At 39.4% G+C, this 27,597-nt stretch overlaps 1 protein-coding gene across 2 annotated transcripts in view; it reads left to right on the top strand.

The window, feature by feature from the left end:
* SAMSN1 (SAM domain, SH3 domain and nuclear localization signals 1) overlaps nucleotides 1–27,597 on the top strand; it is a 113,909-nt gene that overhangs the window by 65,677 nt on the left and 20,635 nt on the right. Inside the window, exon 1 of one of the 2 annotated variants that reach the window (XM_005294634.4) lies at nucleotides 10,128–10,297. The exons of the other annotated variant lie outside the window; for it this stretch is intronic. Within the exon in view, the coding sequence (XP_005294691.1) occupies nucleotides 10,241–10,297 (57 nt within the window). The 5' untranslated portion in view covers nucleotides 10,128–10,240. Of the gene's footprint in view, nucleotides 1–10,127; nucleotides 10,298–27,597 lie in introns of those variants that run through there. 2 annotated transcript variants of the gene reach the window in all.

Genomic DNA, 27,597 nt, shown 5'->3' with positions numbered 1-27,597 from the left:
TATGATAACTGTAGTTATCCTAATTTCAGGAAGTAGCTAATATTTCTGAGCTGTGGATATTACTTATTTTTATTACAATAGCACCCAAAACATGCTAAACTTTACACAGGAAAAAGGGCCAGATTTTCAACAGGTTTAAATCTGTGGTTTCATAGGAGTCCCCTCTACATCACCAGTACAGTAATTTTTGGCCTCTTTTCTGCATAGTCATTAAGAGACAGGCTGCAACATCTCCATTTGCATTGGCCCATCTCCCTCTGTGGTTACGCTGCTCACACAACCCCACTGTGGGATTTAGGGGATGTGGAAGAGATGGTGCCCATCCCTCATCACCAGGGGGAATCTCACCTTATGGTTTTGGGTATTTTGAAATACCTTGCTGAGATTTTCAGAGCCACCTAAGGGAGTTAGACACATTATCCATTCTTTTTAATGGCAGATATGTGTGTAAATGACTGAGATTGGACCATTTCTTTTACATTCCAGGACCGTGTCTTGGAAATTTTGTATTGCTGGTGCTGCTAAAATAGAATATAATTAAGAGATTGTATTTACAGTAAGTATTTTTTAAAATAAAACTGCTAATGTCAGTTGTATTGTTTCACTGACAGCTTGTTGTAAGGGAAAGTTCCTGTTTGCCTGTTACCAGATCTGCTGGCTTTGTTTCCTACACAGTTACTTGGTTCTCCTGAGCTACAGTCAGAAAGAAAGGGAAGTGATTCCTGAATTGCAGTCATGGATCTATTTGAAGGGAAATATAATAGTTGGGAGTGTTATGTGGAAATTCAGCATTTCATATGCTTGGTCTTTGTGAATGTTATGAACATTTGCAATTAAAAAAAAAAAAGATGAAGGACTGATACCTGCTGCATGAAGCATGATTGAGAGTCAAATTTTAATTAAACTAAGTGCAGCTGCTGACAAAGTACTGCCAATGGAACGTACAACTTTCCCTTGGCATCTTCTAGAATTGTCAAAATGATGCAGTGATGCATACGCAAAAGAAAATTAAATGTTGTCTGGCTAGTATTTTACATACGTATGCTATTATAATACTGCCTTTCCCTGGATCATTTTCTGTTGTCAGTCTGGTATTTTATTACTGACTTTTGGGGAGATTTTTCAGAAGAACAATCTTTTTATGGTAGATCACCTCTCCTCTGACTTTGCTAAATGAAGCAGCTCTTCTGAAGAACTACACAGCTATCCTTGGATGCTATGCTTTGCTATCACATTAAATTCCTAGTTTTGACCAATGAGCCCACACCGTTTAAGGCTTATCTCCTTATGGCAGCCTGTCTCTTTAGATGCAGTTCACCTCTGTACAGAGGGCTTAACTGCTGCAACTTGTCCCTCTGTATAGGGGTAAATTTTACACTTATGGCTTGACGTTACGCGAGGCCTATTAAAGTCAGTGACAAGTGATGCAGGATCTTAAGGTTCAGGGCTACAAAGTGCTGAAGATTCTGCCCCTGATTCAGTAAAGTACTTAAGCCCTGATTCAGAAAAGTATGTGTTTAAGTCCATCTTTATTCAGGACTACATTTAAGCATATGTTTAACTGTAAGTATGTCTTTAAGTCCCATTGGATCCTAGTTATTCTCTTTATTGGACTGATTTATTTTTATGCTTTAAAATTTTGCCCTCAAACCTATGGTTTAGGATAGGTGCTTCATAAATTGTATTGTGAATACAGAACTGCAGAACTAATGTAGAAATGGAGGCGAAGTCACGTGATATCAATGCTGAGCAATGGTGTGACAGGTGCAGAGAGGATTTCCAGTGCCAAGATAATATGATACCAGAGAAGAGGGGGAGGGATAGCTCAGTGGTTTGCGTCTTGGCCTTCTAAACCCAGGGTTGTGAGTTCAATCATTGAGAGGGCCACTTAGGGATCTGGGGCAAAATCAGTACTTGGTCCTACCTAGTGAAGGCAGGGGGCTGGACTCAATGACCTTTCAAGGTTCCTTCCAGCTCTATGAGCTAGGTATATTTCCATATATATGATATAATATCAGGAACATTAGTATAAGGGCACCAGTTTAATGGATATTCTGTAATTAATATGCATAAAGATCTTCTAGTGAAAGAAGGGCTGCTGTTCTGAACCCAGACAAATTTAATTCCTAGTAGGGATGGGTGAACTTGTTTTGTTTAATTTCTTAATGTAACTTGAATGCTGTTGGCTTTGCATTTGGTTTACAAAGGGACAGAAAAATATCAACTGAAAAACAGTGCCAGGAAAGAGAATATCAAATTTGCTTTCTCTAATACATATGTAAAGCAAATTGCAGATTTGCACACACAAATATTCACATTAGAAGTTTAATTGCACTGTCATCCAGAAGTGATAGTCTGTGATTAAGCTGATCAATCATAACTAATCAAGGTAGCTCAAACTGCTAAAATTCAGAGAACAGTTGATCAAATAAATGTGTAGACAAAATTCACTGAATACTGTTGAGGTTGAGGAAATAATCTGATTGCATACATTTCATGAGAAGAAGAGAAAACCAAATTAATCAGAAAATGTTGCAACTTCTTGTTCAGCTCTACTTACAAATTAAGTTCAATTTTACACAACAAGAAGTAATGACAGCCAGTGAATGGGGAAGGTTAAGATCATTTAAGATCATGTGCTATGCTTTGTTTTAAGCATTTATTGGTTCTTATATTTAGGTTTTCATGAGTGATTTTAATGCTTTTTTTTTCATTTTATTAAATATCCTCAATAGAACATAAAATACTGAGAAAACCCTCTAGAAAAATGAATATTTACCATTTATATTGAAGTAATACCCATTAGTCCCAACTATGCTGCTAGCTGTTCTACAAACTCACAAGACAGTCCTTGCCTCAAAATGTTTACAGTTTAAGGCTCCAGTCTTGCAACTGGATCTGTGCAGGTGGAAAAGGTCAACGGTATCCACTAATTTTGGGTGCCCAATTTGAGACACCTAGGGAGGATTTTTTTTTCAGAGTACTTAGCATTACATAGCACTTTATGTTCAAAGCACAGCACCTATTGACTTCAGTTGCAGCTGAGAATGCTCAGCACTTTTGCAAATTAAAACCCAGAAATTAAGGAATAAACAATTAGTGACCATCCTTGAAGGCTTTGGTTCAAGTGAGTTGTCCGGCATCACGTAGAAACTCTGGCAGAGACAGGATTAGAATCCAGTTATTCAGGGCAGTATTCAAGTGCTTTAACCACCAGATCAGCTGTTAGAGCACTAGACTAGGACTCGCAAGGCCTGGGCTCAATTCTCAACTATGCCACAAACTTCTTGTATGGCTCGGGCAAGTCACTTCTTCTCTAGACCTCCACTGTCCGTCTGTAAACTGGGGATATAATGGCACTTCCCTTCCTCACAGCCCCCGGAGTAAGTTATCACTGGCAGATATGAAACATGAGACAATATCTGAAATATCTACCCTTTACTTCAATTTGGTGGGGCCAGAATTTTAGCAAAGGGCCCCTGCGAGCCAGGGTGACCAGATAGCAAGTGTGAAAAATCGGGCCAGGGGTGGGGGAGGGGGGAAATAGGCACCTATATAAGACAAAGTCCCTTCCTCACAGGGGTATTGTGAGAATAAATACATTATAGATTTTGAGGCAGTCATATATTTCACTGATGCGGGGGGGGGGGGGGCATATAAGTACTTTAGAGCTTCCTGCTTCATTGGCTATACAGCTTCTACCATAATGAGGCAGGGGTCCTACAAACAACCATTTCCTTCACTGCACAACTCTGATTCATACCCAGAGCAGGTCCACTCTGTGTCCTGAATGAGGCAGGGGTCCTGTGGGAAAAAATACGTGATCATGTACTTTAAGACTGTATGAATACATACATGTAGGGAATCAAACCAAGGTTGCACAAGCTACTTTAATTCTGGCATTTCCCAACTTTTGAATATGTGACTTTGCAACCTTACTGTTCTTCGTGTGTGTGTGTGTGTGTGTGTGTGTGTGTGTAAAAACATAAGGGTTTGCTACTTCATACAAATGTGGCGCTTTACATTTGCTGTGTGGTCACAGGCTTAAAGACATCCTGCTGCTTCCTGAGTGAAAGGACCCTGCCTTGCAGCTGACTTTTCTTGACTATGGCTCTGAAGCACTTGTTTTCCACCCTTAGCTGATTACCAGCCAGACAGGCTGGAGGAAAGGAACAGCAGACATGTCTCCTCCCTTCACACACAAGGCTGCAAAAGCTGCTCCAGCTGTGCCCCACTTAGTTCAGCCACTAAAGATGTGGGAAAGTAGTTTCCAAACCTGTTTTCTGCCCTCTCCTTCCCTGGCATCAGCAGGATGAGGGACGTAGGACAGCCTCTGAGACATGGATAGGAGGATGGGAAAGCAAGAAGGGGATACACAGGAGGGAGTGTGGGAACAGGTGTGCAGGGGCAGAGCCACACAAGTGGTGCAACAAGGAAAGGGTCTAGGGATGGGATGGGGTGAGTAAGCATTAAGCAACAGGAAGAGGAATCAGGGCCCATCAAGATAAATTGGAACCAAAAATAAAATCCCCGGATTGGTTGTTGGGGATGCGGGGGAGAGGCAGTGTTAATAGCCTGCGTCACTATCCCTTACTCAACAGAACACACCCATATTCTGAGTTAGTGTCCTAACTCATCCCTTCAAGAGATTTCACTCAAAAACAATAACAAACCATAAACCTAAGCCTAAATGTCTTCTTTGAGTTTGGCTATCCCTAAGATTTCCCTTCAGGACCCCTATGTTTGCTCCCCAATATCCCCTGGCCCAAAGAGACATTCTGGCCCCTGTTATACTCTTGATGAAGTTAACTGGGTCTGCAATGTTAACATGATTCAAGAGTGACTGTCCAAATTTTGAATCCCACCCACCTGAAACTGCATGTGAGGAGAAAGAAGAAATACCGTCTTCCATCTAGGCCAAATGACATTAAAGCTCTGCAAGAGACTACGGAGAGTTTACTCCAGTTATTCTTTTTCATGTTAGCATTTAAACAGCAGTTCTAATGATATGACAGTATGGCAACTTGTCATTCTGACATCAGTGAAGAAATTCAGCATGAGATGTTTACTGGTAAAAGATGGCTCAAACTACAAAGAGTTTCCTGACAGCAGGCTGTGCATTAGAGTTAATCAGAATTTACTTTTGTTGATCTTGATTTTAATCAGAGATAGGCAGGCAAGCAACATGATGTAGATACCTTGAAAAATCCCCAACTGCACTGCTAGTGCTTGTGCATTAAGCTGCTTTTCAAGCTACAGAATGAAACATGCTATGTCTTGTGTATTAGATTAACAGTGAGTATCTGAACATTTTTTACTTCTATTTAAAATATTATCATTGTTCTGTGGCTTTCCTACTGAATACATGCAGTGTATCAGCGCCTTGGGTCCTCATTCTTTCAATATATTTGTAAAGACATTTCTGACAACCTGTGCAATAGCTTGTACAATTATAAACCAACTCTTGTATAATCATGCAATTTACCTATATGAAAAATTCCTGTAGCTGATTAGTAATCCCAGAATTCACTAATGTAATCTACTAAGATGTCCTAGACATGAACATTTGCACTCTAGCTTTTAAAAGTACATCTATACTTAGCAGGTCTCTGCTGTACCTATGTTTACCTAAAGCCACACCAGAATCCCCCTGGCAGATTGATTTGTTATCTGTCTTACACACAGGATGCAGTGAGCTGATTACAAATAATCACACAGGAAAACCACCAGTGAGGTACATTAATCTTTCCGAAATCGCAATTGTGGAATCATTACTGAGAAGTTGGATCAACCTGTGGCTATACATTTCAAAACACAAACCCACATCTCATTGACTTGGAGTTTTCCCAGCAGGAAGGCGTAGACTCAAAGAAACAGGAAAAAAAAGAGAACAAATCTGGTCTTTGCAGTTCAAAGCTGTAAAAAATGGTATCTGTGGAACATCCTACATCTGTTCTCTTTGAGAATCATTCCCTCATCATATTCTATAGAATATCTTTTCTTTAACCGGTGTTGGTTCTAAAGTGATGTTGCATAAGAGTGGCTGACCTGGCCATCTAGTGCATGGGGCTACCACGGGGGGGGGGGGGGGGAGTGTCAAAGTTTGACATAGAGTCTTGATACTTTACTCCCTGCTTAGTATAGCAGAGGTTGGGAGCATGCCAAGACAGTGTTCCCTGGGTCAGGAATCCGTGTTTGTCCTGCTCTCCTGGGTAGCACCTACTATTTGCATTGGGCCCCTAACCTGAGATTCAGTAGAGGATTTGGGTCTTTTCTCTACCATGTTGCATGCCAATGTCACTCCACTGACAAAGGATGAAACTGATGGCATTTCAGCCCTTCCCATTGAGACCAGAAATCTCTTCACGGGATTTTGCATAGTGTGAGTGCAACAGAGGGGCACTCTATTCTGTCTGTGACTTAAGCAAGTGAAATAGCTTTCTCATTACTTCCTGTTGTTAAGAATAGGTATGTCAGTCAATAGACTGCATATAAAGACCAACATTTTCAAATGTGTCCACTTATTTTGGATGCCTAATCTGAGATATTAAGGGCCTGATTTTTTTAAAGAGTCTGAGTAGTCACAGCTCCTATAGAATTCACTAAACCGCTTCACAAGTTATAATATATTTTGTATGGGATAAGACACTTCTTAATGTATCATTGAGTAGACAAGGTTTTCAACTCTTCTAATCATATCTATAACATAGGTATAAGAATAATGTTTGGGACAGCCAACCTTCCTTTGAATACCTGTTTGAAATTAAAAGGCTATAAATCAGGGTTAATGGACACAAATCTGACATCAGGAATCATAATACTCAAAAACCAGTGGGAGAACACTTTAACCTGTCTGGTCATTCAATGACAGACCTGCGGATGGCTATTTTACAACAGAAAAACTTCAAAAACAGACTCCAATGAGAGACTGCTGAGCTGGAATTGATATGCAAACTAGACACAATCAACTCAGGATTGAAAAAGGACTGGGAATGGCTGAGCCATTACAAACATTGAATCTATCTCCCCTTGTAAGTACTCTCACACTTCTTATCAAACTGTCTGTACTGGGCTATCTTGATTATCACTTCAAAAGTTTTTTTCTCTTACTTAATTGGCCTCTCAGAGTTGGTAAGACAACTCCCACCTGTTCATGCTCTCTGTATGTGTGTATATATAGCTCCTCAATATTTATTCCACTCTATATGCATCCGAAGAAGTGGGCTGTAGTCCACGAAAGCTTATGCTCTAATAAATTTGTTAGTCTCTAAGGTGCCACAAGTACTCCTGTTCTTTTTGCGGATACAGACTAACACGGCTGCTACTCTGAAAACTGGGGGTTGGGACCCCTCAAGGGGTTGCAAGGTTATTACATGGGGGGTTGTGAGCTGTCAGCCTCCACTCAAAACCCTGCTTTGCTTCCAGCATTTATAATGGTGTTAAATATATTAAAAAGTGTTTTTAATTTATAAGGGGGGGGGTCGCACTCAGAGGCTTGCTATGTGAAAGGGGTCACCAGTACAAAAGTTTGAGGACCACTTCTATAAATCATGAAGTATGCTATTATTTCCCCACCTGTTGTTTTTAATTTCAAATGGAACCTCTTTTAAATGTCCTGGTTTACTAAATTAAGTGTATTTAATGTTACCTTTGTTGGATTTTCTTCCTCCTTTGGCAGTTTCTAAAACTAGCATGTGTATCAACCTTTCAAGGTCAAGAAGATAATTAGGTCAGCCTTCAAGCTGTTATAATTTTTCTGGTCTGTGAATGAGGAGAAGAAATAGATATGGGTGGGTACTATATTTCTTGAAATGCCTTCTTTCTTCCAGTTTAACAAGTGATATGCTATAAAAAGGAAGCTCATATTATTGTTCAGACGAGTTCCCATTTATTCATCATGAAGATTTTAATGGTGGACAGAATTGCATTCTAATGATCAGTGCAGTATGATTTCCTCCTAAAGTTTGCATACAGTTTAAAAGATTAAAGAGAAATGCAATACAATGCAATAATACATTTATAAAGAAAAATAGGTTTAATTACTACAAACATGTACTAATGTAATTATTGAATTACCAGGGTAAGTTCAATACTTATGGTAATATGGTTTAATCTAAATTGACTTTTTGGGTGTTGTTATCAGATGTATGAAGATGGGAAATTTACCCCTTGGAGTCCTTTATTGTTGACACCAAACAAACCAGCGCTGAATTTGTCCCCTATCTTTTAAGTGGGTAACTCTGAATTTAAAATTTGTAAACGAAAGTATTTTGTTAAGCTTGAACATGTATTTCACTGGAGTCCAGCTAACACCCAAGAATGATATTGCATTGTCTTAAAAGAAATTCTGCACCTTGTTAAGAAAACCTGCCTGGAAAAGAACACGTCAGGCATCCATTTAGTTTCCCCATTTCGCTAGAATCTTTCATCATATGTTATTAACCCATCCAATATACCAGCCACCCAAACTTAACATTGCCTCCTAAAATTTGCATATTATATACAATTTGCAATTTATAACAAAATTAAATGGTAACTCATCTGAAAATTGATATCTGAGCTGTCTTATATTGATTCTTAAACAGTAAGAAAGAGGACATTTGAACAAATATAGTAACCACCCTTATCTAATTCCTCTCCTCATTCATGCATCAGAAACATTAGAAGTGCTTTTACAGGAATAAGGGAAAGGCAGCCCTTGATATGAAAGCTGTGCATCTCTTGCTGGGTTTTAACAAACGTTCTCCTTGGTTTCAGTTCACATGGTTTCTTGCCTTTTAATTTGTTTTAAGTTTCAGGTTCATTCAAACCCAGCTGTAAAAGGATAACAAATAAGAACAAAGCAGTGTCTTTTTTTTTAAGCTCTCTGCATTGCTTATGGATTCGCAAGATTTGTGAGGTTTTATTTGACCCAGAAGATGTCTGATGTGACCAGCTATCTCCAGTTTGTTATTAAAACAAAACCCAACCAAGTAATTAAATAGGGTTAGTTAAAAATGTTCAAAATTTGTAATTTTGACAAATTTCATTATCAAAATTTTTGCTACATTTTAATAAAAATTCCATTCTGTTTTTTGACCAGCTCTACAATTAAGTTTCAAAAAATCCATGCATATCCATGTATACCAAAAAGCTTCATGTTGAGATTCTGTTGAAGGGATGTGTGGTCCAAAAGAGAGGTTTTTGTTCAAAACGGCTGGATTCTCTTACAACTTTCAACAGGAAGTCAGCAGAGTTTTGCATAGGTTCAAGTTTTGTTGGGCAGTAATTCTCAGTCCAGTCAGTTAATCCCCGAGATGCTGGAGCCAGGAGATTTCTGCTGCTTTACTCTGTCTCCTTGGCAAATTATGTTAAAATGAAAACATAAAATGAGATGTTGGTTTGGATACCCTGTGGTTCTTTTCTTCTTTAAGCATCTTAGCTGATTTTAAAGGGCTTTAAAAGGCGGCATTGGTTCCCACTCCTCATGTCACTCTCTCCTGAACTTTTTATTTTCTTTCTTTTAGTCTATTGTCAGATTTGTTTGTCCCATCTCTTCCTTTCCTCATAGTATCTGTGATGGCGCTTCTGAACAAGGGACTTGAAAGTGCTGCCTTAGGAAGTCCAAATCCTGTGGAGAAAGGTTGAGAGGTTTCCCCACGCAAAAGGCAAAGGTAGCTGTGGGGATTTCTCCTCCTCTTCCTTCCCTCCAAACCCCCATGTAGCTGTCTCTCTTCTCTCTGCAGCCGCTGAGATGGAGACCAGTTCCACGTGGCCAAGAGGCAATGGGGGAGCTAGGAGAACAGCTGGGACACACATCATGTCGCTTTTCAAATCTGTTGGGGAAAAATGTCACCTCAGCTTCAGAGCAGCAGTGATTCCTACTCTACTCTGGGTCTGCTTGTATAGGAATGATACAAGCAGCAATGCCACAAGTATGGGTGGGAAGACTGGGAGAGGCAGGCTCTCTTCATTATTATTAAAATCTAATGGTGATAGTGGTTGGAAGAGAACTCAGGAGTTCTTGGTTCCCAGGCCTGTGTTCATTCCTTTGGCTGGAGCTGCCTTGATGGTTGGTGTTTCTTTCCCCCCCTTCGCCCCCTCCCTCGCCCCACAAGTCTAAAAAGGAGTGAAGTCACATCCTGACTAGAATAAGGAAGTACCATTCATCTGATGTGTATTCTCTATATCCTGCACTCTTGCATTTAGTTTGGGTAAAGTCAGACAACTGCTCCTAATTTGGATACATCTGAATTTTAAAATGTTGAAGAGAAAAACTTCCAATGTGTCAGATAAGGAGAAATGTCAAAAACCAAAGGTAAGAGAATGTTATATAATAAAAGAGATACTTAACAGTTTGCAGAGCAGGTATTTTTGGATGCTTGAAAGGGTTGAGCATCAGTCATTCACTTAAAAAAATCATATGCAATGTACAGGCTTTGTAGCATCTATGAAAAGGTTGAACAGGAAAATCTGATATTAAATAACTCTGATAGTGTCTCAGGAGCTCCTAATACACTGACCTGTGCTTCATTACTATAATCTCCTGGCTCTGTTTGTATACATTCAGTTTAGTGTCTTCAGTTTACAGAATCTTCATTATGGAACTGCCATTCACACTGTAAAGGGACAAAGCAAAATTTGGAAGTGTCTGCTCAGAAGAGTCCTGCTAGTGTTTGCCTAGTGTTGTTTGCCTACTGCTGTGTTGCTGCTGTTTTAACAATAGCTCCCACATAAGTCTCCTCTTCAGCCTGTGATAAACCAGGGATGTAGCAGGAAAGTGTGTGCCAACAGTGATGAGGGGTGAAGGATTAGCAGATGTATTATTTTTTTCCCATTTAAACACAATTGCTGTTTCATAATACTAAAGAAGGAGACAGCACTTGGCAAACAATCTTTTAGTCGGATGCACTTTGCTGGAAATGTTTATACTTTCAGACTGAAAAAATATGCAAAGTCAATGATAGTATGCGACATTGTTCAACTTCTGCAATCTGAAGTTGGAGGAGGGAGATTAAAGGCACTTGTAGGATGTATGGGAATGTCCTGATCTAGGAACTGAGCTTCAGGTCCTACCATTGGGTGCACCCTGGCCCTTCCCAAAAAATCAAATGTCTTCAGAAATACTTTCCTGAGCCCCTGGAGTAAGTTATCACTGCCAGATATGAAACATGAGACAAAATCTGAAATATCTACCCTTTACTTCAATTTGGTGGGGCCAGAATTTTAGCAAAGGGCCCCTGCGAGCCAGGGTGACCAGATAGCAAGTGTGAAAAATCAGGCCGGGGTGGAGGGTAATAGGCGCCTATATAAGACAAAGCCCCGAATATCAGGACTGTCCCTATAAAATCAGGACATCTGGTCACCCTACTGCAAGCCCAGGCCAACATCTCACTGCTCTCAGTAGGGTGCCTGCTAGCAGGTAGAACTAACTCCCCATGCTATGAATATGGCTCAGCTTGTAACTCTCAGTCCTAAAAGATCATTGAAGACACTTGCTCATCAGAAGAATTTTCTGTTTTAACCATTGTTGGCCTTTCTGTGAAACACCCCCAGTTCTACGGTCTGATTTATGGACCATTGAAGTAAAGGAGAGTCTTTCCATGGATTTCAATGAGCTCTGGATCAAGCCCTTCCTGATTCACATTTTGTTTTTATAGTTATATATTTTATGCTGTTAAATTATTGTGATGCATTTTATAGGCAGTAAATTAAAATAATGATCAGCTAGTTTTAAATAAATGCCACATGACTAAAACTAAGAAACGAGCATAAGAGAATCAGTTCCTTCTCATTTATGGATGGTTTTGGTTTTCTTCTCAGATATATTCATTAAGGGCCAAACACGACCCCCTTCACTCCTGTGGAATGGTAACTTTCTGAACAAATAGTCCCATTGATTTCATTGGAGTTACTCATGGATTCCACATGGCAAAGGATGGCAGAATCCAGCCCAAATTAAAATGTGGATAGGTGACCACTGAACAATGGCTCTTAGTGATCAATATAAATATAATAATAAATTAAACAAATACCAATGTTCCCTGTTTCAGTTGACCTATTCTGCTAAAGAGTTCCATGAACACCTATGCTGCTATACAAATAAATAAATAAACAGTGAACAAGCAAACAAGGAGCTGTAGCCTTAAGTCACTTTAATGAGAATGAAGAGCCCATACCTTTAATTTCATTTTATTCTCCAAATCAAATGAATTTTACATTGTCATTTATATCAGAAACTCAGTAACACCTAGTATAATCATATTGTTCGTATGTATCACTTCTTCTGTGATACTATGTAGTTCTAGAACTTCGGCCTGAAAACAGCTTGCTTGTTCTGAGTAAATCAGTCTGTATCCTTTTCTCTTCACATTGGCACTCTGCTCTGGATGCATTTCACTCATCTTACACTCACTTTGGACACTGATTACACCAGCTGCAAGGCAGAGAAGAATTAGGCCCCATTGTGTGAATGTCTCTCAATGGGAGCATTTTGCTGAGCATCTGAGGATCATAGTATTAAGAATGGAAAAAGAACATACTAACGCTAAACCATTGTTTGTCATCGTGCATTTTGTAACTTGTTCTCGCTAAGCAAGACAGTTACCTAATTTATTCAGTGAGCGGTTGGGAAATGTACAGGACGCAAGTCAATGGCTTATGACAACATTTACAAAATTTCATAATGGATTTCCCTCGATATCTTCCTGGTTACCATGCTTTACCCAGTCAGCCGCCTATATCCGTTTATGCACATTACGGCCAGTCACGTTTGTCATCATTTTACTTTTGCACATTAATTTACAAAATTTCCATCACAATTCCCTTTTCAAATCTTTATTTTAATATAAATGTATCATGCATGTGAGGTCCATGAAGAATGTCTAATCTATGGTATAGACTTAGATTGGTGAAGGGAAATCATGTGAGGCTGGGGGTGGAAAGCCTTCTCTAAACAGTCAGCTGCCTCTGCGCTTGGCTCATATAGGTTGGCCAAGCAAGTGCTCCATAGAGACTCTGGCAGCTGGCCCCCAACTTATAGTGAGATGTACATCAGGGTGGGTGTGTGGATAAGTGTTCACTATGAAAATGCACTTTTAGGGTAGCTATTCTCTGGGTTATATAGAGGGGATGCCTGTAGTACTGAAGCAACAGTAATTACTTTCCTACAGTCAATAGCAAGCACGGTGTGTGTGTGTGTGTGTGTATACATAATACACCCAATCTATATATTCTATGTAATGTGAATGAACAGTCATGTTTTGACTCATATCACATCTTGTATCTAGTCTGATCCCAAAGCTGAATGTTTTCTTTGAAAGTTTAAGGAAAACCTCTTCTCCCTCTTCTATGTTCTGTGACAGTTTTCTGCAAGTCTGCTTAGCAGGTCAATAGAATATCAGGTTACATTGTGAGGGTGGTCTCTAAGAGGTAAGAGGAAGGGCCAGATCCTCAGCTAATGCATATCAGTATAGCTGCATTTACTTCCTGGAGCTACACCATTATACATCAGCTGAGGACCTGGCCCAGAAAGTTGTTATTTTCTGCTTTAAAAACTGAAAGCTTAAAAAATTTCAGAATATTGCAGAATACAGAACAGAATGTAGAAGGACCCTACAGTTGTGAGGTTCGTTATCTTTTTTTGCATGCCCACACATATCTAATTTCTTTCTGTCTAGGTTCTTACATGGTTTCCTATCACGATGGTATCTGAGTCCATAATTATAAGTGCATCTATCAAGATACATTTCTCTCACTACTCCTTCTCCTAGCCCCCTTCTAGTCAGTGGGGACTGGACTTTGTTTATTTTGTGTTGCTGTTGTTCTAAAATGTCACATTGCGGGCAGGTTAAGGCAAAGAAAAATGGTGCTTTGCATTTAGCTTTGAAAGATCTGAGCTCTGTGGTCAAACTGATCTCTCCGAGAGTAAACTTCATAGGCTAGTTGTAGAGACAGCTCTGTCTCCTCTCCACACAAGTTTCAGCTACTGCCACCAAAGAGGTTATTTTTAGGGCAGCTAGTAGGGAGGTGAGTGGATGCTCTTTACAGAATGTGTTTCAGTGACACAGTTACAGGTTTATGTACATTTTCCTACCAGCAACTCCTGTGCCTGTCCCCAGACAAGGAGAATGTGCGTGGTATCACAAAGGGCTTTGTTTAGAGCCTGGACCCTGAAGTCAACAGGGGTCTTTCCACTGACCTCAGTGAGCTTTTGATCACTTCCTTCAAACTCTGCTCTAATCTTAGTAGGCACCAACTGTCTGTGCTCTGAAGTGATCTTTCAGTCATTTAGAATCATCATTTTGATTCCCTCCCCTCCCCATCCACAGACCCACTCTCTGCCAAACCTAGCAAAGGGGCTATTCACATGCAACTAGTCAGACGTCAGCTGTGTCTGCTATTCTGGTGCAGGGGAAGGAAGGATAATTTCATCAGAATGCTTCTACAGGACCTGACATTCCAATGCCATGCATTTTGTGCAGTCTCACAAACTTGTGCAACATGAGCGTAAAATGCTAGTACTGTTATTAGGCAGTGTTTTACATCCACTCTGTACTTGCTTTGCCCAGGTGTACATGACAGCACAAGGGGAAGATAGTGTCTATTCTGTACAGTAATATAGCTTGTAAAGTGCACAGAACTGTGGACCATAACTAGTCTATCTCTTGTTTCTGCCTCTGAAATTTATACAGTTAGGTAGAGAATGAAGGGATTCCTCTTGCTTCCACTCCAATCTGAAGCAAGCCTTACCTTATATATACCCTTTTGGACTTGGTTGAAGCAAGTTTTGTCTTCTATATTTATTTAGGATTATAGCTGCTCTAGCTTTATGTTAAAGCTAGAAGACATTTTGTTGTTTCATTCTGTTTTCAAATATGCTTCACCTATGTGGTGCTTGAACCTCCACCTATATAAGGTGTGAGACCGTCCAGAATCATGAATATATTTTCCCTATTTGTTCAAACTGCTTAATCAAGTCCTTGTGAGCTTGTTTGCAGGATACACTGATATTATTAATTTTCAGAGCTCAAAAGGTACATATGAAATAACATGGCCAATCTGATCTGAGCTAAAATATTTCACTGTAAAGCTATTGTACTCTAGCACTGTATCACACCAATAGTTTCCCTTCTTATAAATTGTTCTTGAAATCCTGGCCCCCGGTGTAGTCAATGCCAGAGATTTCAGTGGGACCAGGATTTTACCCTTTATATGTGTTCTTGACGTAGAGAGTGATGCTGCAAACACATAAATAAGTTTGCCCACAGGAGTGGACTCATTACTCACATGACTAGTCCCTTAGAAGGTGAAATATTCATTTGCATAAGTGTTTGCACGATCATGTCTGTAGTGTGGGCAGATATTAAGCAAGCTTCCCAGTGCTGCTTTTTTCTCCTATGGGGGTTTGAGCAGCACTCCGTAAGGGGAATACTGATGAGAGAAAAGAAAATACAAAATAAAGGTGCAATAAGCATTAGCGCCCAGAATAATTCAAGTCATAATTAGAACTTCTGTAGACTAAGGTCTGCAGTGTAGAGATTGTTCAGAGTTAATGAATATTAACTAGGGTTTATCCTTGAGTAGTAGAAATTCAGCTTTTTAATGTTGGTTCAAAGGTATAGCCTGATATGGTTGTGGAAATAGCAAGTTTTTATATGGTTTTTTTTTTCAAAATGTTGAGTGCATAAATGAGCCCCTGCTCATGTCACGGATGCTAATTTTCACAACCATGACTGAAGTGGTGTTCGTTTTCATTTGCATTTCATTCTAACAGTGATGAGGGGTGATGAACTGATGAGAAGTACTACCTGCTATTCAAATTTATGCTCATAGGCAAAAGGGACACACAGTTCTGTCATTAAAGGTCTTTACTGTGTTGCCTCTTGTGGAAAGACTGTTTGTCAAAATACATTTGAACTCTGTAAAGTTACCAGAAAGAGAGGACATCTGGGATGTAATTTTAAGGATTTGGCTTACAGTGGGCCTTATCAAAAGAGGCCCATGTAAAAAGTATACTAGAAATAACCAAATACATAAATGTGTATACAGAAGATTGCAGATGACATTTCAGAGGAATATTTCTTGTTTCCCTCAGGTTTTATAAAACCTAGAACAAGGTTAGAGGGAACCATTGGTGATTTTTTTTTCTTGCTTGCATGGAAGGCTCCACAGCCAAAGCCTTACTTCTTTTAGCTCTAATTTTTGTCGGGCATTGGTATAAGTACCTTTTTTCACAGCCCACAGAGCTTTTTTTTTTTTTTGTCTTTCATCGGAAGAATATTTAGCAAGTTGTTTTCCATGATGTTTGTCCAGGAGCAAGATGGGCTTTGAAACCCTGAGGTACTATTCTCTCCCCACAGGGTAAGACTCCAGGAGTTACTCTGATCCTATGATGAGATAATAAGGCGCTGGTATGTCCAACATTCCCATGTGGATGCTCCAGTCAGAATGTCCATGTCACATGCCTGGATGCTCTAAAGGGGCCATATTTGAAAACTGGGTTCTCCATCAAACATACACTCATAAGCACAGGGCGGGGCAGATACTCAGCTGATGTAAAAGGGCTAGCTTTACTGAAGTCCATGGATTTACACCAGCTAAAGATCTGCCCCAATATCTGTTTTTCTTTCATTAATTGTATAAAAGCATTTGACTAATTGCAATATTGTATTTTCAGGTAATGCCAAATACCTCTGAAACAAATGTGAATAAGGTGTCTGATACCTGGAAAGTAATTACTTGGAAAAGGATTGTCTGTTTTGGGGAAGCAGATGATGTGGTTTACAGTTTGTCGTATATGACAACACTCTGCCAGTAATCTGTGTCAGAATATTCATAGTTCAGTTATCAGATCTGAAGTAATTGATGGCCAAGTTTAAGCAAGGATGGAATAGTATGAATGTATTAGCTAAAGACACCATCCGTTATTGTACGTACTGATTTGGCATCATGAGCTGATAAAAATGTTTCATGACTATGCTGTGCATTGTCTCTCTGCATTGGATCTGCCCTCTTCAAGTCAAGAAGAGAAACTAGTGTGCGATAAGTAGTGTAACTGCATCAATCCATATTCAGCTGTGCAGAGTTTGCTAGCACACAAGATGTTATCATTTGCATTTCCTAGCTAGAAGTGAGCTAATTAAGAGACTTCATTTTGGGGTCTGAATCCCCATGGACTAGGGAGAGAGTCTCCATGTGACTAATAGTGTTAATTCTCCTACATAATTGACTCAAGTGGTATGAAACCCACTCCTGGGCCTGTGACAGATTGTTTGGGCTGGAATGACAGGTGGTACCAGTGGTAGCAAATCAAATGGTTTTGGTCACTCTGTCCTCACATCATCTCCTTAACTGTGGTTTTTGAAAGCGGAGCGAGGAAGAGGAAGAAGGGACAGCGGGGCTGCTTTGGCTACTAATAGCAGTATTATTGTTTTTATCAAACTGGCAACATCAGCATTTTTGCTGTGGACCAAGACATAGATGAGCTGACGTGCATTCTCAAGGTTGTATCAACAACATAGCAAAAACAATCAGTAGTACAAAAATGAATGAAGGCTATAGAAATATATGGGGATGGTGGGGCGTGTTGTAAGAGGTGGAAGGTTTATCACCAGATGCCAGATTGTCTCTCAGAGGGGCAACCTGGAATATTTCCCATTTCATTTACCTTTTCTCTTTCTTCATCTCTTCTTCCCTTCTAGAAGCATTATTATTATTCTTCCTCCTCCTGAGATTGATCACTAAAGTTCAGAGTCTAGCAAAAATGCTGGAGATTTAAAGCTTCTGCTGTCACCAATGCTGCTGCTCTAGCTGCTTGTATTATTATACATAATATACCCCATCCTGCCAATTCTGTAGCTTTTGTTACTCTGCATTTTTCCTTGGTTTGTTCTGTGGATGGGGAGAAAGAGGAAAGGGTGGTTGAATACAATATAATTTGACTATAAGAAGGGCTGGCCCCTGGCCTTCGCACATCATTCACATTTGAATTGAAACAAAATATATTTTTTTAAAAGATCAGTTGCCATCTTCTGATTAAACACCACTCCTAACAGGTGGAACAGCTCTTTAGGATGGGGTGTTGAGTCAGAGCCTGCTCCTCTCCTCTAGCAGTGACTCTCCACTGCTGGGGGGTGTGCCACACCCAGCATGGTGCAGACAGGCCAGCCCTCATTCTACACTGAAGAAGAAATATGGAGGGACCTCCTGATGCCGTACAGCATCATGTCACCTTTATGGAGAAGCCAAGCAATCCACCACCTTTTCTCTTCATTCATGCCTGAGTCATATTCTCATCTTCATGAGAACAACGAGGCAGTCCCACTCTCCCATCCTGTACTGGTCTCACTTACAGCTTCATGAGCTGACTGGATGGCCTGGTCACCTATCTGGTGCGGAAGGAAGCAGAAATTCCCTCTATTGGGTCTTGCTGATCTCATTTAAAAGGTGTTCCAGGATTAATGCTTTGGAATACTCAATGGTAGGGTGAGATGATCCTAGAGCATGGAATACTATGTTGGATTTTTTTTTGAGGACTTCTTTTGCTTTCCTGAACCTGAAATATTATTGTAGGAGTGCCACCCAACAGAATGGTCATGGTTAAACGAAGGGAAAACTACAAACAAGAGACTGTTCTCTTCTCATTATGTTTGAGACAGAGATTTGTCACAGACAGTTATCCTGGGTAGTGAGATGAAGAAATCAACTTCACTTAGCAACAGCACAACAACAAAAAATAAATGTGCGAAGCTGAGATGACAGGGTGGTTGAGAGAGCTGAAGGAACTCGTTGGGTCAACTCCCTGCTGCATTGCACCATATGTAGCCAACTGCACCTGTGGAAAGTGGGTGTTCAGCTTTATCACTCCTGAATTGCACCCAATCTGCACTGCTAAGCTGTTTCATTATGCAAAAGAGAGTTGCTGGCTGGTTCTGAGAGATGAGGTGTAAGGTAAAAAGGGGTGTGGCTGAGAGCCAAAAAGAGGCACAGTTAACAAAAATCTATACTGAACTGAGTGACTCAGAGCCTGGGTAAAGCTGGTGTAAGTGGCTAATCTAAACCAGAGGAACCACGAGGGGGGCTCTAATCACAAGTGCAAAGCTGGACTTTGCTGACATCCCCTAGTGAGACATGTTCTTCTTCAAGCTCTCATCTCTGTAATTACTTCTTTTGTACAAGATTATTGCCTGTCACACAGACCCTGTGCAATATTGGAGGACCATGGATGCAGCATATGAAAGTCACATAAGACTTGTGCAGACAGCAGATGTGAATGAGGAGAAAAAGAGGCAATGCAGCTAAGCAAATTACTGGTTAATAAATCAGTGTCCCTCCACACCCAGCCAGTGCGTGGCAATAGTGTGCAAGGGTCTTGCCAGGCGAATACCTGAGTGCTGCACTAACACATGCTTTAGGGAACTTTGCAGTGTCTGTGGCATGAGAGAGCTTTCTCAGAGGGGCATTGTTTCTCTGCAGGTTGCACAGCAAGTGCTTTTGTAGCTTCTCTGCTCATTTTCACATACAGACAAATAAGATCCTTTCTGCCCTCATGTTACTCCCCAAATTCCCTGAGCAGCAGTGACAGGATCATCAGTTCAAGGCTTACAAGACCCTTTTGAGTGACTGCAGCAGAGGTGAGAGACTGAACAGGGGTGTGTATGGTTACTAGACCCATACCTTTGGCTCCACCCATTACCCAAGAGAGCTCCTGTGTGTATCTGTGCAGTTCTGGTGTAAAAACTACTGGAGAGAATCAGGATGGTGTAACTAATTCAATTAGACTAGACTTTCTCATGAGACTGCAGCTGTAGTACTTAGTTTATTACAAGCTGCCCAGAATCAAACCTATTGCATTTTTCATGCCAAGAAATGTTCCTAGGCAGTGCTAAATTACTAGGATGCTATTAGCTGGTTGTTCTTTCTGAGCCTACTTAATGATCCAAAGCCTAACATGTAGTGTATGAACTCCAGTTCCCAATAATCAGTTTTCAAAGTCCAAAGCATGTTATCACGTGCATACATGTACCACATACAATTAGTGTATCACTGAACCCTATGCCATTACAATGAAACATAATCTGGCCTGCACTGTACAGTAGTCAAATACTAGCCTTCAGTAGCAAAGTGTAGTCTTTTTTTTTGGTTTGTTTCATCATTTTCATAGGTAAAATAATGAAAATCGATTGCCATATAGATTTGCGATAACTCTAACATTAACAGTGACTGATAATAAATATTGGTCCAAATTCTGCCCTCAAACCCATAAAAGTGGTTTCAGCTAATGTTGCTAAAGATTTATTAATAAAATTGTACTCAGTAGGTTTGAGTGGATATAATCAAAGGACAAATTTGGCTTGTTGGTTGGATATATTTCAATATATCTTATCCTTCAGTTGTTTTAGGCTCTGATCTTTAAATGAGCTCCTGGGGTCTGACCGTGTAACATTCTTTGCAGGATTGGGCCCTTCATTAGCAGTGACTAAAGTCTTTTGTTTGATTATGCTTTACAGTTACTTTTTGTGTATCAATAAACAGGTTCTAATTATAATTATTTGTCATAACAGACTACTAACAAGTCTCCATTAATGCATAAATTTCAAAACAATACTATTAACAAATCAATTAACTTGGTATTCTCCTATACATTAAGTACCTTTATAGACTTACAATCTGCTTTAACAGCCAGCAGTGAACTAGAAACAGAGATCCAATAATATCTGAAATAAATTTCCCCACCTTGTACCCAAAGGTTGAAAGATCCCTGGATTCAAATAGACAAAGCCCTTAATCCTACATTTTTTTTTTTCCAAGCACCAGTCTGAAAAATGCAAACTGCAACATCAGCACTATGCTAGTGGCTTCCAAAATTTCTCCTCCAAAGATCCTAAGAAAAGATTTACTCATTCTTTACTCATTTAGGATCACATATTGTATATTTGCCCCACGTAAAACTGTCACTCTCTTACTTTTTTAAAAAAAAGTTTAGGTTCAAAAATTCTGGTGGCGTTAGAGGCTGTCTGAGATGGGAATGTTTATAAGCTCTATGATATTAACTGCAGCACTCAACCTCGGGTGACATAAAGCATGCAAAAAAGAACTTTCTGTCAGTTTTATTATTTCTAAAAAGGTTCCCCTTGAAGGAGAAGAGTGACCTTGCTCTGCTGAGCTGACATATGCCACTGAATTAATAGCTAAGCTTTGCTGTAGGGGAGCTTGCAGAAACATTACAACTCCAGTTGCTGAGTTTGCTGCAAACATTAATCAGGTGAACCAAAATGATGCTTCAAACACTCATTTAAAAGTAATAAAAACTCTCTTTTCTTTTTTTTTTTAAACTTTCTTAGAATTAGCTTATTGTTGGTCATTACCTGTGGTCAAGGATATCGCTGCAGTAAAACCTAGCAGATTGGTTTTAAAAGTTTCTTCACTCTTCTAAAACTGAGCAAGCTTGGAGGACAGTCGCCTCTGACAGTGATGACTTAGGGTTACTATTTAATACCAATCCCCACTGAAAGCTTTAGCTGACGGAATATTTTTCTCACAGCTTCCTTCACCATTAAACTATGTTTTGATAACAAGGGATGTAAAGGCCTGATTGTGTTCTCAGTAAAGTCACTGGAGTTTTACTACGGGCTGCATTGGGAGACGGATCAAGCCAATTTGTCCTGTGCATGAGTGATGTATAGAGTGTGCAAGGAGGTAATTAGGGGTAGCCTGCAAAGTGGGGGGAATAAGTTGCTCTGGTCCTCCACCGCTCTTGAAAGCATCAAGAAATGATGTCACATATGTAGTATCATTCTGAGGCACAATTTACTCACCTCTTCCTGTTGTGTAGAGTTATATAGGTATTTAATGCCTCTATTCTCTAAGGGCTCAGTCCTAAAAACACTTAAGCGTGTGTGTAATTTTACTAACATGAGAAGTTGCATTGCACTTTGTAGGACCAGGGCCTAGATATGTTTTACATAAAACATTTTTTAAAAGGGAATCCCACTCGATAAATAAATTTAGGGAGGGTTTAAAAATCAAACAAGCTGGTTCTTTTAATATGTGAGAATATTTGAATTGCTCTGGTTCTGAAAAAAAAAATACAGGAAAGCAAGGAAGTTCATATTTAAGGATTAGGGACCAAAACCCAGATCCGCAAAGATATTTAGGTGCCTAACTCGCAGTGGCTTCTAATTCCCATTGGGAATTAGATACCTAAATAACCTTTGAGGATCTGGGAACTTACGCACCAATACCTTCAAGGATCTGAGCCCAAATCTGAAGTTCTTACCAAGTGTTTAACCAGTCTTTACTCAGGCAACATGCTCCTTGACTTCAGGAGACAATTTTGCTGAGGAAGGGGTTCAGGACCTGTCCCTAAATGTTTTTTGCACATGTCTAAATGAAGGGCGAAAAGGGTGATGGTGAGGTAGATTTGCCCATCATGGCAAGTCCTGAACTGTCAATTTCATAGCTCCTGTGAGTTTGTCACACATCCTTAACCTTCCTTTAATGTCATTTTTCTTTCTATGCTTTTGTGTGCTATTCAGAATATTTTTTAATGAAACAGCAGAGAAATAATTGTCAGAATTCCATAATTATTACAAATACATGTGGGTGCACTGCATGCACAGTGTTGGCCAGACTGACAGGTTTTTCTGGATGGGAGCTGTGTGGTGCTAAGTACTTTTCAAAATCTGCGTGTAGGTGCTATTTAAAGTTCAGGATCTATGTGTGCCTTTTTTAGAAAAAGAAAAGGCAGCCTCCCCTCCTCCCCCCCCCCATTTGTAAATCATAGTTGTAAAAAGCCAGGCTACTTCTGAGGTAAATGTTGCTACAACAAGGAGTGTTTTCTGGCCTCACAGATGTGTTATAACTTATTTAAAACATTTTTTGCAAGGTGAAATTTGCTATTAGTTTAGTCTTTCCCATGTCCTTGGCATTAGCCTGTAGGAAGATGGGCCCCAATCCTGCAAGCTCTTATGCCCCTGCTTAACTTTAGAAACATAAGAAGCCCTGTGGAGTGAATGGAGTTGTTCACATGCAGGTAGTAGTTGCAGGACCAAAGTCATAGACCAGTGATACTCCGACTGAGGCTCGGGAGCCACAAGTGGCTCTTTAATGTCTCTCCTGCGACTCTTTGGAGCAAACAATATTAAAACACTGTGTGGTTTCATTATTAACCAATCTAAGTTATTAATCAATCAGGATGCTTTTACTGTGTTATTAACCAATTGTAGAATATTCAGTCAGTCATTTTGTTGTGAGAATATATATAAATATATAGTAAATGAAACAATAAATGTACACTACTGTGGCTCTTTTAGTTAATGTTGATCGCTAGTTTGGCTCCTGAGCCACTGAGGTCTGAGTATCACTCGCATAGACTCTAAACAACTGAAAAATAAAGTTTTTAATAGAAACTCTGACAACACTGCTGCCAGGTGCTACGTGTTTCACTGTACATTTTGGTGAAGGCTCTAGAGGTTTATGTGGGTGTTAGATAGACATGCTAATATAACAGCTGTTCAACATTTGCTTTAAAGAGCAATGTTAGCTGAGCTGTAGAAGTGTTAAATATAATTAACACACTACTTTATACAGCTGTTTATTTTCTAGTGATTTTTCCATCATTAAAGTTACTGTTTGCCCTGATGTTTCACGGTGACAGCTTTGTTGAACAACCTCTTTGTCTTTCTTCCCCTCAGCCTGCCACCCCCATGTGATCACTGAATACCAGAGCATACTGACAGAGTCTTATAGAGTAATTTTTAAACCAGTTAAAATGCCATTTTAGTAGCTTGCCCCAGCTGAGTTAGTGAGAACAAGCTGTGTCATTTTTGTTGCTTTGCCTGGTAAGGTACAAGATTTAACCATGTTTTGTTTTTTAAATGGACTAAAAAGTTATATTAATAGTCAGATATTCTGTATATGTAATTAATGTGTAAATGGGCCAAATCCTGTGAAGTATGGTGGGCCTTTTGTCTCCTCTCTTAGCTCTTCGTTATACTTGTTTATAATTGTTTCTGAATCAGATGTTCAAATTCTTATACTTTATACAGAAGTGAGAAACTTTTTCATACAGAACAGCCCTAAACTTCAAATATGATAGCTTGCTATCAGGCCAGTTAAAAGACTATTTCCTGTGATCTATTAAAGAATTAAGATGGGCTGGCTAATAGTTATCTCTAGCTCTCTGTTTCATCTCCATAGTGACTGACACTGGATCCCTTGTTCTGAGGGACTAGAAGTATCATGGAATGGATGTATTCAGCCCCACCCTATGTAGGTGAACTTTGCCCAGCTCTACTTATCTCCATTGATCAAGCAGACATATTCTATCCTCTTGGATGTTCCTGTGGCTTCTTTCCCTGCAGTGAGGAAAGAGCAGGGACAGTCTAGAAACACATCACAAAGGAATAATCCTTAGTGGGGGGTGAAGAGAAAAAGAACAGAAAGAAAATGTTGGGCCAGATCCTCAACTGATGTAAATCAGTGTAGTTTGCTTGAAATCACTAATAATGCTGATTTCCACCAGCTGAGGATCTGGCCCCATTATCTGAAGTACGAACAGCCTGTCAAAGACCTGCAACAGTTACCTTAAGCAATTTATAGCTATACAGTATAAATTGTAGACGGGGACAAGTGAAAACTGGAGCTGAAAATGAGTGGAGGAATTTCAAACAAGGCGACATTTACCCCTGTGCAGAGAGCCAGCATGAAGCCTCTGCACCTCTTACCTCCCACTTAAACAGTATATTGAATGGGACTTTGGTGATGCACAGAGATTGTGCTGGCATTCTATACTAGGGGCTGCTACTCAGCAGGTAGAAATTGTGAATGTCCTTTGGAGATATAACCAGGCTGAATTTCACCCATAATCAATATTTACTAAGGCAACCACTGTCACTTGTGGCACATAAGCTAGCTTTTGAGATACAGAAGACTCTGACTAATTTGTCAATAAGAAGTACCTGTCTTGTACTCTAATTAGGAAATATATAGTTTATAATAGGAAGACAAAGTATCCCATAGATTTTAGTGTCTGTTGTTTTCCATTTGTACGCCAAACATTTTGGTTTGTTTTCTATTCTTTGCCCTTCTTTTAAACTTCATTGAAGATTTTAAGAATAACTCACAGGCAAGTAAAATGTGATCAAAATAAAAATAAATGTGTATTTTCACAGCTTTAAAGGGGTTATTTAAAAAATCCCAAATTTCTGGGAATGAAAGAAGCAGCAGAAGATAGACGAGTCATTACAAACAATTTGATATGTTTGCCTTTTTGTGTTATGTTTATTGGATACTAGAGCGCAAATGGAACGCAAGCCAGCAATGTTCCTTTACTGAATCTAAATAAATGATACGGTCCTTCTGTGGAAAAATAAGGGTGTTTTTTTCACATGCCTGCATTAGATTTCATTGTGCAAATTCACATTTGCTTAATGCACCCATCAGTAACTCTTGTGTGAATCCAGCCAGCAAAATCACTTAGTTTTATAAGATATAATCAATGACATATTTTCATCTAGTAGATTTGCATTTGCTTTAAGATCTTCCCTTAACCTGGAAATGAGGCCTACAGATTATGACTATGCCTTCACAAAATAGGTGTTCCCTGACACTAATGCGGTGACTGACAATACCAAAAGTAATAGCCTTGTTCCCCTCCGAGCCCAGGGCTCCTAAATCTGCTTTTCTTTATCGGTATAATGGGGTTGAATACATTTTAAAAGGTGGTAGCTATTGATTACTTAATGGAAAAAGTTAGTATGGGAGAATTGCTGAAGCAGCCCTATTTAGTGCTCTTCTGTGCAACAAGACCATTATCTGGAACGGTGGAAATCATCCTGTAACCCTTATTAATATTTAATAGCTCTGAAGCAACACTGAAGTATACTACAAAATAGCCCAAGGCGTCTGTCCAGATAGGATATAAGGTTGTTTCAAGGCTCTAAAAAGAATAACCGATTTCCCTGTGCTCAAGTTGTTTATGAGTAAGAGCAACAATAAATCCTTTTCCTCTGTTCTTTTTTAGACTATCTGAAGCACATCAGCACTTTAATATACAGTTATTCCTAGTAGGCAGCTTGAAATGATGGAATGCTACAAAAAGGTCACTGTATGTTTAGAGATCACTGCATGAGAATGTTTTATATTTTCCCAATATTGTTGTGATTCCCAGCCTCCCTCTTTCCATCCCTCCCACTCTGCTGAGGGGCATATTTGGCAAGGCTGACAAGTCAGTGAAAGGTGTTAATCCTGTCTAATAGACCCATAATCCTTGGGGCTATGTTTTATATCATACTATTGAGCTAACCCCTTGTCATATGATATTGTTGATCTAGTAAATATAGAAGTTATTTCTGGGAGCTTTAAATAAAATTAAACTGCACAGACTAAATTGTCCTTTAACCAATTCTTAGTAGTTTTCTCCAACAGATTTTCTGATGGATTACAATCAATTAAGAGACACCACAAATAAAAAATAAATACCTTTTTAAAATGACTAAGTCAGCATTTGAGTTAATGAATATATACAAATATATTTCATGTAATAATTTTGTAAACCACGCTAATGCCAAAACAATCAAAATGAAATAAACAAAAATAACACAAAAAAACAAGATATCGGGCTAGAAGACTCAACAAATACCGGTATATGCCACAGAATGTCTTCTCAGGACTAGAACCCTATTACAAACCGAAGATCAGTGAGAGACCAACCTCACATTACTGGGAGAGGTCACTCTGGCTGTAAACTTTTCACTGAAACAATATTTTGGTAAAAAAAATGTTTTCTGAAAATTTCCCCCAAAACACAGATTGTTTTCTAACCAGCTCCAATAAGAAATAGTTTGTATATGTTTGGGGAAGAGAGGATTGGGCTAGCAGGGAATTTTTAATCTGAATTGTGTAAAAGGTGATCCTGAATTATTTTTTTCTTTAGAAGAAAATAGAGATTTTAAGACCTGCTATTTTTCTGTAGTTTTCCACTGTCACCTCTCTCTCCCCTCCCTCGTCAACTATTTTTAGTTTAAAAGTGACTGTGTGAGAGAGATATGGGAGCTAAAATGGATAGTGACCCTGTGATTTATGAGCAGGGACAGAATAAGATGGGGTCTTTCCTAGATGGAAATACCCAGGGGAGGTATATGTGTACACAGGATAGTTGGTATCATTTTGATGAGCACCAGCCTTAAGATCACAGTTGCTGACGTTGAATGTCAACTTGTCACCCTGTACAACAGTCAGAAGTATGACAGTTTACTGATGAGACTCTTAGAGGGCTAACTATACCCAGAAAAGGACAGTATACAAATACATAGAAGTAAACTGCAGCTTATTAATTATGGGTAGAAAAAGGTACAGATCTGTATCATCACTCAGAAAATTACCATAAGGTTAAATTGTTATTCAGATCTCAACTCCATCAGAGTTGAATGCCATAAGAGTTTCAGATCCCCTGCTTTTAAGAACACTTCATGAAAGGACATGAGTGGTGTTCAGATAACACATAAATGGGATGATATAAGAACATACACAGCGAGGGTTAGTTCATCAGTCTAGTTCTCGTAAGGCACCCACGACTGTAGTATATGAGTACCTCACAAACACATGAATTTATCC

This window comes from Chrysemys picta, chromosome 1 (assembly GCF_011386835.1).
Source record: "Chrysemys picta bellii isolate R12L10 chromosome 1, ASM1138683v2, whole genome shotgun sequence".
Lineage (NCBI taxonomy): Eukaryota > Metazoa > Chordata > Testudines > Emydidae > Chrysemys > Chrysemys picta.
This window is presented reverse-complemented; position numbering and strand designations above follow the sequence as displayed.